The 17913-nt window shown below is 37.1% G+C and overlaps 1 protein-coding gene across 1 annotated transcript in view; it reads left to right on the top strand.

Annotated features, from left to right (window-relative positions):
* The window catches only part of LOC114645301 (Golgi-specific brefeldin A-resistance guanine nucleotide exchange factor 1-like), a 243866-nt gene that overhangs the window by 120939 nt on the left and 105014 nt on the right, over positions 1 to 17913 (top strand). The window contains 1 exon segment of the mRNA XM_051922496.1: positions 11032 to 11096. Within this exon segment, the coding sequence (XP_051778456.1) occupies positions 11032 to 11096 (65 nt within the window).

Here is a 17913-nt window from a genome sequence, read left to right as displayed (position 1 = left end):
AAAGTTTCTACTCATCCAGTCAGAAATACTGCTTAGACATTGGATCAGAGAGGTAAGAGCATCAGGGTCATCCTGCACTATAGATAAATAAAGCTGTGTGTATTATTGTGTGCTGTGGTAGCTCACCTTGTGATTTGAGGTAGTCTGACCTAATGGAAGCATGTAAATGGAAAAAAACCAGCAGACCCAGAATGGATCCTTGTGGTACACTATATAAAATGTCATGGGTCAAAGTACAATCTCCACAACTCACAAAGAATTTTCTACCTGTTATGTAAGACTGAAACCAATTTAAGATGCTGCTAGAGTGGCCCACCCACTGTCTAAGGCATTTTATAAGAATACTGTGGTCTGTGGTGTCAAATGCTGCACTCAAGTCTAAGAGAACAAGAACAACTATATGGTCTCTGTCTGCATTAACCTGGAGATTATTTACTACTTTAACCAGTGCAATTTCTTTACAATGTTTTGTCTAAAAGCTGTCTGAAACTTTAGAATGTTCAATCAAGTAATCATTTAGCTGCTTAATAACTGGCTTTTCTAGAAATTGGTCTAAAATTATCAAAAACTGAGGAGTGGAGATTATTTTTCTTGAGCAGGGGTTTAACAACTGCAGTCTTCAGGTAGTCAGGAAAGAACCCTGTATCAAATGATGAGTTTGCTATATCAAGTACACTCTCAATAAGGGCATTCAAGACTTCATTAAAAAGAGCCTATTTAAAAAGGATGCAGGTGGAGGGTTTCAGCTGAGAAGTTATTCTGCGTAGTTGGGTGTGCTTGTAGTTTGGTCTCTAGTACAAAACCTTACTTTGGAGAGAATGGTATCCCATGAACAGGGTGAAGGGAGAGGAGAAATGTCTCTGGACCAAAGATAAATCAAAGGCAGAGGTTTATAGGATGCTTTGCAAAGTAAAGAGTAGAGGGTAGAGACATTTTTTCCCTTGGGAGAGAAACAACAAAACAAACTACAATGAATGATTTGGTTGAGGGGTAGTCAGGGAAATCCCACATGTTCTGAGCATGGAATTGAGAGTAGAAAAAGAAACTGGAACCAGGGAGATTAAAGTGTGCTTATAAAGACCGGAACTTCATAAGCCCCAAACTATTAAAACAGATTCCTCAGCACACTAATTTCAGCACGCTACCATGGGGGGAAATACACAGGGCTGGCCACCTATTGAGAGGGCAAGGCTATGAAATGTAGGAGTGAGGAGTGAGTGCTATTTTCCAAAACGTACAAGTAACTTTTCCACACAATGGCAGATTTTCATAGCATATGGCAAAATAGGTCCCAAGGAAAGTGTTAGACTTCAATGAAGTAAACAGAGACCCCTGAAGAGAAAGTGGGAAAGCAAGGGAGGTTTCTATAGGGAGCCATGGAGTGTGATGAGGTGGGGGTGAGAGGTGTTTGGGGGGGCTTTAGGGTGGAGAGAAACACAGCCATGACACAGTAGGGGCAGAGGGTGAAAGCCCAATGGTATAGTTCTAGGTCAGACAGTGCTACACCTACACTCAATCGATCTCTAACCAGAGTTGAATGTTTAAGTTTGGTCTCTTGCCATTCCAGACGAACATTGAGATCAGTGACCTAACTTCGGACCAATATTTAGTAGGATGTGGAAGTGGCAGCATGGAGTTAATGAAGTTGAAACGGTGTACAATATCCATTTTGATAATAGCCAAACAAGATTGAAAAGCGAGGGGGAGGTTGGCCTAGGTAGTTACAGAGGCTTTCGCATCAGTGGAGTTGCATGGATTGTTATTAGATGATACAGTATGTCTGAGACTGAGGCAGTGATATCAATTCCCAAATATCTTATACTACTAGATACAGGGATGACAGACGGTGGGGAGAATTGATAGCACATATCATGGGATTAATTTGCTAATGACCCTGCACAGAAAATTTCTTTCCAGATTATAAATTCAAAATATGCAGTGTTCTCCATAATTTTTGTATCAAAAGACAAATTGTTCCTTGATTTACCCCTCTGTTTCACAGTTTAAAATTAGAATTCAAACAGTTCAGACTTGAAGGGTAATTTGCTTACATTTTGGTCACACCATGTAATAATTATAACACTTTTTATGTGTAGTGGTAACGTTTTTATCACAGAACTGATAAAATTTATTTTCACTAAATTTCTTTTCAGGCAGCATAGTGTTTAGGACAATTGGCATCATAGATGTTTGTGATTACTAATGTGTTTCATTGATTCATTAGTGTAGAAATAACATGCCTAGGCTTGCTTTTGCTTACAGATGACATTTAGAGTCTTTAGTTGCCATTGTTCAACATGAGGACAACAGCTGTGCCAATGAAATTCAAAGAAGCTATTACGAGGCTGAAAAACAAGAATTAAACCATTAGAGACCATCGGTTAAACCTTAGAATTACCTAAATCAACTGTCTGGAGTATCATTAACAAAAAAGAACACATTGGTGAGCTCAGTAATCACAACAGGACTGATAGGGCAAGGAAGATCTAAACTGCTGAAGAATCCTCATTATGGTAAAGAAAAATCCCCAATCACTTGTCCAAGAGATCATAAACTGTTTTCAGGAGGTAGGTGGGTATGTGTCAGAGACTTCATAAATAGAAATACAAAGGCAGTAATGTAATGTAAGACCCAAACCACTAGTTAGCCACAAAAACAGGATGGCCAGATTTGTTTGTGAAAAGTACTTAAGAATCTGCAGAATTCTGGAGAAAGGTCTTGTGGATAGACAAGACAATCATAAACCTGTATCAGAGAGATGGAAAGATTAAAATCTCATCTTGTCTAACCTCATCTGTTAAACATGCTGCTGGAGGTGTTAAGCCTCGAGCATGTATGGCTGCCACAGATACTGGCACACTTATCATTGATGATGTATAGAAACATCTGCTCAAGTTCCAGTAAATGCCTACAAATGTATTGGATGGTGCTTCATCCTAAAACATAGTGATCCCAAACATAATGCAACACAGGAGTTTTCAAAACTAAAAAATGGAACATTCTTGAATGATCAAGCCAGCCACCCAATTTAAATCCAATTAAGCATGCCTCCCTTATGCTGAAGATAAAACTTATGGGGACAAGCCAGTGAAACAAACAGGAGCTGATGATGGCTACATTAGAGAGTTGGTAGAACATCATCAGAAAAGATGCTCAGCACCTGGTGGGATATGCAACAAGTCCTAAGTATTGCTGCATTAATATACCTACCATTGCTATATGCCAAACATTATGATGCCCTGAAATGGGTCTTTTCTACATAGTATGAGCAAAATATATGCAAACATCCTAAAATGAAAGCCTACATTATGCACTTTAATCACATCTTAATTGTTTGATTTGTAATTTTAAAACTGTGGAGCAGAGGTGTAAATTAAGGAAAAATGGTCCCAGTCATTTTGGAGAGCACTGTATGTTGAAGATCTTCACATATAATAAATGTTCTGTACAAGGTTATTATAGTTAACGAAAACTAAAAATCAAAACTGAAGCTATTAAAAAAACATTTTCGTAAACTGAAATAAAATAATTAACAAAGCCGAAATGAAAAACTAAAACTAAACGAAACTATTAAAGTAGCTGGAAAAAACTAACTGAAATAAAATAATATACTAAAAATATTTTTAGTTTTCCTTTTTGAATGAATACTCTTGCCGTTAGTCTTTAACCCTTGTAACTTTCAACTCTAAAACAGAAAGTCATCCACCACGAGCTGCCCACATATATTCATCCAGAGAATGGCAGCTGATGGAGAGTGGCTGTTCACGAAGCATTTGTGGTGACAGAGCAAGCTGAATACAGGCGCGTAAAGCATGTGAAATAGAAAGTGATTTACCGTGCCACCTTTCTTTGCGCTTGATGTAATTCAGATGCCTGAAATCAGAATGTGCTGATCAACAAAACCTTTACCGTATGGACAGAAAAATCACGAGTGTGTAACGTTTCAGTTCATTTCTCAGGTGCATGCTTTTTGTTGACAATAATTCACCTGCCACTTCACACAGGAGAAATCCATTCTGAAAATAAAACGACACTGATCGAGAGACACAAGATAAGCATATTGTTACTGACCAATCACTTTTTCTGTAAAAAAAAGTCATTTAACAAAATAGCAATAAAATGTAAAATTCCTGAGTTGGCAATGTCTCTACTGAACTACAGGTGGGCAGAGAGAGCCTGCCAACTGGTGAAAAACTAAACCTACTAATGTGTTTTTTTCAGTCAGTCAGTCATTATCCAATCTGCTATATCCTAACACAGGATCACGGGGGTCTGCTGGAGCCAATCCCAGCCAACACAAGGCAGGAACAAATCCCAAGCAGGGCGCCAGCCGACTGCAGGGCTCACACACATACACACCAAGCACACACTAGGGACAATTTAGAATCGCCAATGCACCTAACCTGCATGTCTTTGGACTGTGGGAGGAAACCGGAGCACCCAGAGGAAATAGGGAGAACATACAAACTCCACGCAGGGAGGACCCGGGACGGGAAGCGAACCCAGGTCTCCTTATTGCGAGGCAGCAGCGCTACCGCTGCGCCACCATGCCACCCATGTGTTTTTGTATTTATTCTATATTTATTAATTTTTCTTTTTTAATTTGCATTCACAGCTCAAAATACCTGATATTGTGAAAATAATCCTGTAGCAGAATTATGTTTTAAAATACAGTATTTGTTCCCCTTTTTTCAATGTTTCTCTCTGTCTCTCAAAATAGATAGTTGAAATATCATATTCTTTCTGTTCTTAACATCAGCCATATCATACATATTGCATACCAGGGATTTTTCCTGCCTTGCATCCAAACCTGCTTGGGCAGGCTCCAGGTTCCTGCGATCCTGCTCTGGATAAACAGGTTTATATAATGTATATATTGTTCCTAATCTCAGATGCTGTCTCTGTTGTTTTGTGCCTGTCCATACTCTTATTACCTGCTCTTGCTCTGCACATTATGGGTTTACTGTTCTTATGATTGGCTATTCAAGTCTCACTGCCCCTAACCTTCACACTACATGCTTGTTTTCCTTTGTTTCCCTCAATGCAGCTAGGTGGGGTCTGTGCACTGATTCAAGTCTAAGAGCCTTGTTCTTCCTAAGCCCACATGATTTTCATGATCACATCTGTCAGAAAACAATAAAATCTGTTTTCTGGCCTGAAGTTGCCTAGGGTCTCCACAAGCTTAGGGGCCCCTTGCTAATCTATGCATGTTGTAACTTGCTGTCAATAAATAAATACTATACTAAACTATACATATTTGTTATTGTGTTACAAGTGGAGATTGGCATTTGCCTCTGATTTAGTATCATGGTCACCTCTGCAACCTCGCATGCAAGTACGCGTACAAATCTCACACACTACATAAGGTAAAAGCGGATATGTTAACGTCACTTCAACTCAACTCTCTGCAAAGAAATTTCGTAAATGTTTGTGTTGAACACTTGATTAATAATAAATAATTCATAGTCATTTCATATTGTGCCATCTCTGTCTGTATTGTTTACCAATTGAGTATCATTTATATGTTGACATTTTTGTGTTTTTCAAGGCTCTTGTTATAATATTCAAATGTTTATGTTGATTAATCTTTGCTGTACAGCATTTTTAATGTTTAAACACTGATTTTTAAACACTGATTGTATTGGAAGTACCAATACAATAAATACGTTTAATTTTATCAACCTTTAGCATTTTTATTCCTGTGAGAGGTTGTGTAGGTATGGGCCTCAGTGCACTGCTTTGCCTGGGGTCCTATAATGCTGTTAAGATGGCTGCAAGTGGCAAAATTCTGTCTATAAATTCTGTGTGTCTGAGATGGAATCAGAGATGAATATGGCTGGAAGAAAATGAAAAGACCAGTATGGGAGATTTTTGAATGCAATATTGAAGGCATTCATTATAAGCACATTATCTTATAGCGAGATATGTTGTGTGGTATAAACATTTAGAGTAAAAAAAAACCCTCAAACCTTAAAATTCACCTATATTTTATTGCAAATTGGCCCATTCGGGGCAATAAAAGGAAAAGATAAAAAGTGCCAACAATCAGTACACATTTGTTCAGCATAAATGACATAGAAGATATTTTAAAAATTATAAAATTGTTCATATTCAGTATCTGGTTTTGATTCTCCTTGTTTTTTCAGACAAACAAAACCAGGTAGTAAACCATATATTGTAGTAAGCATCCACCAACATATCCAAATCCATTAAGTCTACAGTTCTGTCTGATTGCGATACAAATCTAAACTCCATAGTAGCTCTTTAACCAGACCATAATTACTAAATCTTTTAAACTGAAACTAATAGATAGAAATGTCTTTGTGAAATAAAAACTACATTAAAACTAAAAATGCAGGGTGAATGAAAACTAAAACTAAACTGAATTTCCCATTAAGGTCCGAAAAAATATAGAAATAAAAACTAATACAAAAAGGCAAATAACCTTGGCACTGTAATACATTTATATTATAATACCTTAGTACAACAATAGTACCTATCAAGGAAGGTTTTATATTGTAAAAATGAAGAGCAAGCAAGGAATGTATTTTTGCAGGAAGCAAGTATAACACTCTTTGAAAAACTGTCCCAAACTGAAGCTACCCTGACTGACTGTTCCGTTGTTCCATTTTCTGTGCCATCTATTTAAAAAGTTTAAAAAGTAACTTAACAGCTTTTGTTGTCTTCTAAAGTCTGTCAAAAATTAAGAACAAAACTAAATGAAAATGTTGCACCTTAAAAGGGTTTAGTCATATTTTTTATTTACTGTACTCTTACTGTAGTTAAAATTGTTATGTACTAGCGGCCCAGTGATTTAACAATTTATTAAAAATGTGGAACCAATGTAGGATTCATTTTTAAGGTAGTGAAATTTTTATCTTTTGCCCCTATGTATGCACACCATCCCTCATTTTTCACCTGTATCTGACATGATACACTGGCTGTTGTGAATTAAAATGTTGAGGAATTTAGCCATTAATGACATTCTAAAATAATGGGAAAGGGATTTCTCAATTAAAAATTTAAAAAAGGAATTGTGTTTGGCCATTCATAAAATGTATCTTATTTCAGTATGCACCAAGGTTGCCCTATCTAACTAAAAATTGTTCATAGATCACACATCTCATTAAAATAGTCTAAATATGCCCAGGGCGAGATCCAGCCTGTGAAGAGTTTCAACAAGCACCAGCATTACTGGTCTTGTGTTTTCGGAATATCCTACACGTAAACCATATTGGTTGGAAAATTAGTTTTGCATTTAAAATCACTCATAATACATTACCATATGGAATAAAAAGTGCTCCTTAAAAATCAATTCTATATCCTACTTCACACTACTTGCATGAAGACTTACTTTGTCCAGCTGTATGAATCCCAATTCATCCTCTAAGGCACTGGGGAAGTGATGTTCTAGGTTACCTCAAATCTGAAAAAAATCAAATACAGTTTACGAGGATCTCCTTGGAACTATTTCAGAATTTGGCAAGAACTACCTAAAGTAAACGTTGCCAGGCCAGGGCTATATACCATATTCACTTGTTTGCTTTTTATTCTATGCTAAGAATTATTTTAGACAATCTCTCTTGTTCAGGTGGAGGTTGAATACTGAGTTTCATGGATTGTTTTCGAAGCACTCATTGTATATCATTGTATATCCTATGCCATTTTCATTTGTTTGATTTGAGTTGTATTCTGGTTATAATGTTTGGTTTGCTAATAAGAGGAATTTAAAAAGTAAACAATAGCTACTGAAATTAATTAGCCTAGACATATGCAAAATTAAATTTAAAGCAAAACAAAATATAATTTAGTCACTTCAAAAAAAAGTAGTGAGAGCAAGGATAAGAAAGTGTTTCTATAAAGTTTTCAAACACAAGTACAAACTTTTGTGCAAAAATCCTAAACTATTATGTAAATATTAACTCCATATAATAATGATGTGGGAGGGCTCTTATTAAACACTGAATTGATTTCCATATCAAGCTCTACAGTTCATTTACCACTCTAGTATGTATGAGTTACATTTACTTTTGTTACTGTACTTGTAGATTTGGTAGGGAATTATTCTTTTTAAAGTATTTTTAAACACAAATACAATTTACTGTTTGAAAACTATATTTATTTAGAAAAAATGCTACTCAATTGTATTTTCAAATTTGGTCGTACGGCGATTTCAGTACTTTAATGTTTTGGAGGAGGTGGGGCACAACCACTTGAATTTTCAGTTTTTGTAATTTGCTTCTGTATACTAGTGCTGTGATGATTGTACTTGGCTAATGCCAACAAGATTAAAAAGCTTTTTGCTGTTTTGATTTTAATTCCACTGTCTTTTTTTTTATCTCCCACTGTAAAACTTTATTTGCAAAACTGTAATCTTTTCTCTTCATTGGAATCTCTGCTGTCTCAAATTTGCATTTGATAGCTATGGACTACTTTTATAACTTACTGAATATTAAGGACAACTTCAGGAATGTACAGTATATTGTAGTTTGAAATTGGATTGGTATTTACGGAACACTGTTTCTTAGTTGCATGTGTCTCTCTGCGTATTTCATGAATAGGGATGGGAATCGAAAACCGGCTCTTGTTGAGAACCGGTTCCCACTGTTTCAATTCCTTGGAATTGTTTGCCATTTTTGCAAACGATTCCCCCTATCGATTCCAGTCGCCTCGAATGACGTCACCACGTTGCGTAGCGTCATTTACCCAGCAGGAAACGAGTCTCCTAAGCGGCACAAATGCACAAAAGTTTGGTTATACTTTACGAGAAAGGATGACAATAGGGCAGCTTGCAATGCTTGCAAAGTAGATATTTCATCAAAGGGAGGAAACACTATGAATATGCAAAAGCATTTGCTCACAAAACACGCAATAACCTTAAATGAATGTCGTGTTTTTGATCCGCTCCGGACTAGTGAATCTCAACCCAACAGCAGCGGTAACGTTTGCACGTCCTCTCCCGTTAATACGGCAGGTTACTAATCAACTAACATTGCATATTATGTTAGCGCGATTTGCCTTATTGCAAAACCTGCTATTACTGTGCATTGCATTTAGATGACCATGACGAGAGAGACAGACAGAGTCTGACTGTCTCGGATGCTGGCAGTTCTCGCTGCAGTCTACCGGTAGCTTCTCCTTTCACAGGGGAAAAGTAAAATGACACAGGCCAGGATAGACGAATGTTATCGAGCAGTGACTAAGTTTGTGGTAAAAGGCTTGCACCCATTTGCCACAGTAGATGCCCCCGATTTTCGGTGAGTGAATGTGTTTAATTGTAGGCTAAGTCAGGGAATGTCAAAGTTGCATGTTCTCCTCTTACCAGATGTTTCATCCGTTTCCATTTCTGAGCTGAAACGTGTTGAAGGCAGCCGTCACTGCAGATGGATGGACAAGTTTTAGTCAAGATCATTACCTCACAGTAACGCTGCATTATGTCAGGAATGGCCAGGCTCAAGAAAAAGTCCTCAAAACCAAACCAGTGTACCAGGCACAGACAGGGACAGCAGTAGCAGAGGAGATTGATGAGATCTTGGAGGAGTATGGTATCAAAGACAAGGTTGTGGCAGCCACTGTTGATAATATGGCCAACATGGATGTAGCTGTCAAAATAGTTGATGGTTGCAGAATTGCACAGTGCACAGCTCCATTGGACTTGAGTTGATTGTATTTGTTGCTGGCTGATGTAGTTTTATTTTTGAGTGCTCAGCTCATATATACTTTTAAAAAGGAGAGTGTAAATGTTACTGGACATTCTTGTGTAATTGCCACAGAATAATTTATGTTATACTTTGTTATTGCAACAGAAGAATATTTATTTTATTATTATTTTACATTTACAAATTTTTTTCTGGGGACCCCGTGGCACCCCATCGAGGAGCCGTAGGCTGTGGATCTCTTAAGATCTCACTGTTGGGTTTGTAAGGTCATGCTACTCCTAAATTTCTATCTTGTTCAAAGATAAGATATAAAACAAAGTTCTAAGCTAATCGACCTGTGTGTTCTCCTTTTTTAAAAATAAGAATCGATAGAAGAATCGATAAAGAATCGAATTGTTAAACAGAATCGAAAATGGAATCAGAATCGTGAAAATCTTATCAATTCCCATCCCTATTCATGAATGTGACTTCGGATCAATAAAATCTATTGTAATACTAGGTATATTTTGATTATGCCCTCAAAATCACAATGTGTATAATTGAAGATATTTGCTAATTTAGTTTTTTTTTTCTTCCTAAGACACTTTTAGTTGAGTATTTTTTTCAGATCGTACTTTTTCACCTTTACTTGAGTAGTTTCCATGTCAGATGCTTTTACTTGTACTTGAATAATTTTTTGTGTAACTTAAGTAATGTTTTGAAGTACTGTTTCTATCTGTGCACAATTTACAGAAAGCAGATTGTTCCTGCTATGCTGTCTTCAAACCAGTTACACTTCACATATCATTGCAAACAAAACAATATGAATGTTCTTATTGTTACAAATATTGTCAACTTGATAGTGGACCTTGCTTGCCCTTAACTTTGATTTTTAGGTGTCTTCTCTGATTCAACATCATGAACACAGATCAGAGGTTAAGGCTTTTATCCTCAGATCTATTGTTTGTTGAAATAAATCTATAAACTGTAAGTGAATAACACTAGGAAATCTCACAGTAAATTCTTACTTAACAAAATCAAAAGGAGGAACCAGAAACAAATCCTGAAGAAAAGTGGGGGATGAGAAAGCCAGAAATCCACATTACCAAAAACAGTAAGGATCAAAATTAAAGTAACAACTACATAATCCTAAGAGGTCCCAGAGAAAACCTCTTCTCTTTTAGTTCCACAGGAAACTGAAAATAATTAACAGGTAGCTGGAAAAAGGAGTGGAAAAGCAGAAAGAGCAAAGTATTGGGGACAGGTGAATGTCCCTGGTGATATAATCTATTCATTGATCCATGAACAATTTCTCTTGTTTTTCATTATTAAATTTAGGCTGTTAGTATCATGTAACTCATTTACTTTGTGTTTTTGCTTATTTAATGAATAGACTGAAGACTTTATTGAACCTAATGGAAAATTCTCACTTCAAAGAGAAAAGACTCTTGCCAACAGGTAATGGATTTTGTATCTCCCGACACAGTTAATTAATTTATAAAACTGATGAATAATAAAGGATACATTCAGTGTTTTTCTAAGTGAAAGGTTGCTCTTGGGGGTTGACGGGCTATCTTAAGACATGGTTTAATAGCCGAGAACATTCCTGGTTTAAAATGGACACATTTGGTATGTTTTAAGGCTATTTCTCCCAAACTTCACACCAGTGCCTCTCAGTAGACCCCCACACTGCATTGTGTGTATAATATATGTATGTATATATGTGTATATGTATTTATGTGTATATGTATATATCCATCCATCCATTAACCAACCCGCTATATCCTAACACAGGGTCACAGGGGTCTGCTGGAGCCAATCCCAGCCAACACAGGGCACAAGGCAGGAACAAATCTTGGGCAGGGGGCCAGCCCACCGCAGGGCACACACACACTAGGGACAATTTAGGATTGCCAATGCACCTAACCTGCATGTCTTTGGACTGTGGGAGGAAACCCACGCAGACACAGGGAGAACATGCAAACTCCATGTAGGGATGATATATTTTTATATATACATGTCTTTGTCTTCATTCTCTTGGTACTCTCTTTTTTGTCTCGTAACCAAAATGTAATTATGTCTCCATTGTGCCTTATTTCAGGAATGCGTTATCTGAGACCCAAATCTTTTGCCATTTTTCTACTTTAAGATAATTTGTCTTCAGTAATTAATTTAGGTTTTTGGTGATGTTGATTGATGTTTAATACTTGTGTCAAAAGAATGGGTACACATGGGTAGACAAAGTGGTTATGGATGTTTAAAACTGGTGTAAACTGCTGCTTTCTGTTTATAGGATGTGTTCTGGCAACAGCAACAACATTTATTTATATAGCACATTTTCATACAAATGTAGTTCAAAGTGCTTTACAGATGAAGAAAGAAAAGTTTATAAAAAAAAGATTAAGCAATACTAATTAGCAAAGTATAAAGTAAGGTCTGATGGCTGGAAGAAACAAACAAACCAAAAAAAAGCCTCCAGGAGGATGGAGAAAAAAAAGGAAAAATCACTGGACATTCTACCTAACATAAATGATCTAAATCAATCCTCATGGTTTTCAGGCTTCAAGTGGAAGAATTACATGATGATGGTCATGTGGCCATCTGGCCTTCAATCCATCAATGTAGGGACTTGATCAGAAAACCGCAAAAAGAACAGCGGAGAAAGTAGGGGTTAGTATGGATTGTGGAGCCATGATAAAAACGATAAATTCAATGCATATACATATTACCGTATTACCCTGGCTTTTCCTAATTTTAGGTGCATAACAGCAGAAGGCTGCCTCAACAATTCTTTTAAGTTAGCTCTTGGAATTATAAGCAGACACTCATTTAAAGATCTAAGGTTATGATTTTGAGTGTAAAGTGAAGTCAAAATGCAGGATGGAGCAAGATTGTTTAAGGCTTTGTAAACCATAATCAGTGATTTAGAGTCAATTCTAAATGGCACGGGTAACCAATGTTGTGACATCAAAGCTACAGAGATGTGCACGGATTTTCTTTCCTTTTCTGGCAACTGCATTCTGCACTAGTTGCAACCTATTGATGTCTTTTTTGGGTAGTCTTTAGAGGAGTGTGTTAACAGTAATCTAATCGACTAAAAACAAAAGTGTGAACTAATTTTTCAGGATGTTGCAAAGTTATAAGGGATGTAACTTTTGCTATATTTCTTAAGTGAAAAAGTGCTTACCTAGTAATCTGATAAAATATGTGATTTAAAATTTAGGTCACAGTCAATAATGGCCCCTAAATTCTTCACCTCTGTTTTGACTTTTAAGCCTATTTTTAATACCCTGACTATATCCACTTTTGCCAATCACTAAGATTTCTGTTTTTCCTTATTTAGTTTGAGAAAATGACTACTCATCTACTCAGAAACCAAAGTATGACTTTGGGTCAGTCAACTAAGAGAGTTAGGGTCATCAGGCACTATTGATAAATACAGTTGTGTGTCATCAACATAGCTGTGGTAGCTCATGTTATGCCTTGAGATAATCTGACCTAATGGAAGCATGTAGACCGAAAAGGACACTGGACCCAGAACAATAGATCCTTGTGGAGCACTTTATAGAATATAATGTGTCCATCCATCCATCCATTTTCCAACCCGCTGAATCCGAACACAGGGTCACGGGGGTCTGCTGGAGCCAATCCCAGCCAACACAGGGCACAAGGCAGGAAACAATCCCGGGCAGGGTGCCAACCCACCGCAGGACACACACAAACACACCCACACACCAAGCACACACTAGGGCCAATTTAGAATCGCCAATCCACCTAACCTGCATGTCTTTGGAATGTGGGAGGAAACCGGAGCGCCCGGAGGAAACCCACGCAGACACGGGGAGAACATGCAAACTCCACGCAGGGAGGACCCGGGAATCGAACCCAGGTCCCCAGATCTCCCAACTGCGAGGCAGCAGCGCTACCCGCTGCGCCACCGTGATATAATGTGTCTTCGAAGTATATTCACCACAACTAACCAAGAATTTTCTGCCTGATAAGTAAGGTTCAAACCAATTTAAGACATTGCCAGAGAGTCCCACCCACTGACTAAGGCAATTTTATAAGAATATTGTGAACAATGGTATCAAATGTGGCACTCAGATCTAAGAGGATGAGAACAGGTAAATGGCCTCTGTCTGCATTAACTCACAAGTCATATATTACTTTAACGAGTGCAATTTCTGTACTGTGATTTATTGTCATACCTGACTGAAACTTGTCAAGAATAGAATGTTTATTCAAGTGATCATTTAGCTGTGTAATGACTGCCTTTTCTAGGATTTTACTTAAGAAAGGCAGATTAGAAATAGGTCTAAAATTGTCAAAAACAGAGGAGTCAAGATTATTTTCTTGAGCAGGGGGTTTAACAAAAGCAGTCTTAAGACAGTCTGGGAAGACCCTCATATCTAATGATGAATTTCTATGTCAAGCACACTATCAATTAGCATGTTGGATACTACCGTCTTTTTCCGAAATTAAGACATCCCCCGAAAATAAGCCCTATCGAGATTTTCGGAACTTTTTGTAATATAAGCCCTCCCCCGAAAATAAGCCCTAGTTAAAATAATGTGAAAAAAAGAATTCGTTAAAAAATGCTGTTGATTTATTAAGTATGTTTAGCTTCCCTAATACTCGTATTTCAGAGAAATGTTTGAAATAAAATATTCCGAGAAATTCATTGTTTACCTCTACAGTTCGTTTCAAATTAATTCTTGGAATTTATCTTAAAAATACAACATAAGGCAGCATGAATACATAAATATTGTGTCCGCTCTGCTCTGCTGTGTTGTACTGCGTCGCGCGTATCGCAGAGTATGGTCGAATGAGGTGGGGAGGGGGTGGAGGGGGGCATGCATATGCGGAATGCGACGGAACGCGTCGTTGGCGCACACTATAAATAATTGTTCGTTAAGGCAGCAGTCTACATTGAGCGACAGTGCAGATACAGTGTTTGTTCATTTCAGTCTTGTAAGTCTGATTATTTCCTCATACGTAATTTTATTTTTTATAAAGTGAATAATTTTTAACCGCAGTTAAAATGAGTACAAAACGAAAGAGCTATTCCGTCGAGTACAAAAAGGGAATTGTGGAAGACTCCAGGGGTGTAAATCTTGATTTATGACGATGTTCCAGAAGAAGATGACATGACTGTAATTGAATCAATTTTAATTTCTGTATTCTGTGTAAAATAAATAAATATTAAATAAAAATATATAAATATACTTTTATTTTTGTCCTCCCCCGAAAATAAGCCCTAGTGCGTATTTTGGACCAAAAAAGAAAGTAAGACAGTGTCTTATTTTCGGAAAAAGACGGTACTTTGAAAAATCTTGCTGATACTGGGTCAAGGATGCAGGTGGAGGGTTTCAGTTGAGAAATTATTCTATATGGTTTGGGTAAATCTGGTGAAATAATTGAAATCACTTAAAATGGAATCCTGGGATTTAATAGGATCAGTATTGGGGGCTCGTATTAAAAAATACAGCAAAAGTCTCAAGTTTCGCTGGATGTTTTTTGGAGGCATTCAATTGAGTGTTCAGTTGGGTTTATCAAACGATCAATTGTAGAGAATTAAACTCTTAGATTACCAGAATTGTTATTTATAATTTTAGAGAAGTAGCACTGCCTCTCAAGACGGACTATGATGTTGTATTATGTTATTTTAGCCTTCAAAATTTCATAGTGGACATTCAGTTTAGTTTTTCTCCATTTACTCCCAGCTCTCCGGCATGTTTTCTGTAAATCAGACACTGTTTGGGTCTTCCATGGTGTAACAGTGCTAGAGGATTTCTTAACTGTCTTTTTAGGAGCAACTATGTCAGCGGCAGCTCTCATTTTAGCATTAAAATTTTCCACCTTACGATTTACATTGTTATCACTATTGTAGTAAGCACTACAAACGGACTGGTTGCTTAAAATGTTAGTAAACTTAGAAGCAGCAGATGAATCAATGAAGCATTTTTTAACAACACGCTTCTCGTTAATTTTATCTATCAGCAATTCTACATTAAATATTAAGAAAAAATTGTCTGATAAACTGATATCCACGAACTGCCTCACATCAACTTTTAATCCTTTAGTTTTCATTAAATCAAACGTCTGCCTCACTTTGTGTGTTGACTGACTAACGTGCTTGCTCAAATCAAAAGAGTGCAGGAGATTCATGAATTCTTTTGCTTTCAGGTCACACTGATTATCAGTATGAAAATTAAAGTCGCCAACTATTAGGAACTTGTCATAGTTAGTTATTATAATTGACAGCAAGTCTGAGAATTACTCAAAGAAAGACGCATTATATTTAGGAGGTCTATGCATGGACAATACTAGAGACGGAGGAACTCTTTAAATAATAATGGCAAGATACTCGAAATTTGACACGAACGTGCCAAAGCTGTCATCTTTATGCTTTAACCAACTTAAAGGTAATAACCTTTCTTACCTTGGTGAACTGCTGTAAAGCTGTAATTCAGAGGTGCAGATTCGATTAAAACAGATGCATCATCAGAGCTATGCCACGTTTCACTTAATGTATGAAAGTCAATTTTCCTCTCACTTATAAGATTGTTGATGGAAGACATCTTGTTGGTGAACGGTCTAATATTTAATAAGTGAATCCAAAATCGAGATTTTTTCGCGGGCGTGATCCACTTCTTCGTGGCATTAATAAGTGCTGTGAAATCTGCCTTAAGAATCTCCGACTATTGGTATTGCATGTTGTTTACCCTGGCGACAATTCAATGTGCACTTTTACAAGTACCATAATATTTTGCATAAATGAATACTACATCTTTATTATAAAAAAGATTAAACTAAAAAAAAATTTTTGAGCTCGTCCTGGATACCACTCATTGATTTGAGTCGTTTTGAGTGAGAATCAAAATGATTTAAATCAGTGGCCAGTTGATCAGAACATCAGTAGTTCAATGAGAGAGTTGGGTGCGGATGAGTGGTTAATTAATGGCAGTGGTGATGTCAATGAATAAAGACGCACAAATGGTGGTTAGGAACATCATATGTGGATAATTAAAGTTTGAAAGTGGAAGTGGGGACTGTACCAGGGATCATTTCTGTTGCTTTTTGTGATAGTGATAGAGGTAATGACTAGAGAAGGATTGCCTTGGGGGCACTTATATGGCAGTAATCTTGTTTTGTTGGTGAAAAGTGGAGTTGAAAGAAAAAGATAATGAGATGTAAAGTTGTTTTAAAAGCAAAAATGCCTTGTGGTAGCTGCAAGAAAACTGAAAGTGAACGGGCAGGATTCGTGAAAGGGATGGGTGCATAGCTGTGCAGTATACGCAGTAGAGGTGCTAGGAGAGAAACTAAATCAAATGTACTGTTTACAGTAAAGAGTTGTTTGAAGTGGTTGCATAAAAGGTGAAGCAGTTTGAAGGGTAATTTGCAGGTGGCTAGTATGGTCTTTGTAGAAAGTTTTGTTTGAAAAAGTGGGCATTTTACTGGCACATAGGGCTTTTTAACACTAGAATCCCTGAAGCCTAAGAAAAAATTCGTAAACCCGGGCCGCATTAAATTCCTTTGCACCTTTGCTCCTTTATGTTCCAAATGAGTTGATCAGCACAAGTAGCAAACAGCCTGCTATCCCATCTCCCCACCAATGCAGCTGAAGTCGCACAGAAGATTCTCAGAGCTCGAGTCTGTTTATCTGGGTGTGAGGTGCCTGGAATTGTAGCGTGTAACTAATATATCATCATTTAGAATACATACATTTCATGTGTGTTCCATGTCTACAACAATCTATGTAAATGTAGGATGACAGGAAATGCGAGGCAGGAATTGTTGAACACATAACTGAAGCAGAAACTTTTTCATATATAAGTAACATATAATTGTTTTTTTATATAAAGACCATCACAAAGAGAACTTTACACGATAACTTGGAGAGCTCGGTATGCCCTGTAGTTTCATTGAAGGACATGCGTGTGTCAGATTCACTGGCAGGATGATGCCTGACCTCTTGCTGCATCCAGACTGTGCCTTCTTTCACCTTTACACCTATGTTGTTCTTATGTGTGACTGGACGTTTCTTGCGGGGGAGGGCTCTTTCTCCGATGTAGAACCCTCATCCTCAACTGAGTTCCCCTCTGTTATAGCACGTCTTTATTTGAAAACTAGTAGTGTCAGATGGTGGGAGCATGGATGTGACTGACAGAATAAAACTGAATAATAATTAAAAATAAAAACACTAACTTTTACAAGTACCATACATTTACAATGACTGTTACAGACTCAAATAAATCAAATGTATGTTTTTATT

The sequence above is a fragment of the Erpetoichthys calabaricus genome, chromosome 2 (genome assembly GCF_900747795.2).
Source record: "Erpetoichthys calabaricus chromosome 2, fErpCal1.3, whole genome shotgun sequence".
Classification (NCBI taxonomy): domain Eukaryota; kingdom Metazoa; phylum Chordata; class Cladistia; order Polypteriformes; family Polypteridae; genus Erpetoichthys; species Erpetoichthys calabaricus.
This window is presented reverse-complemented; position numbering and strand designations above follow the sequence as displayed.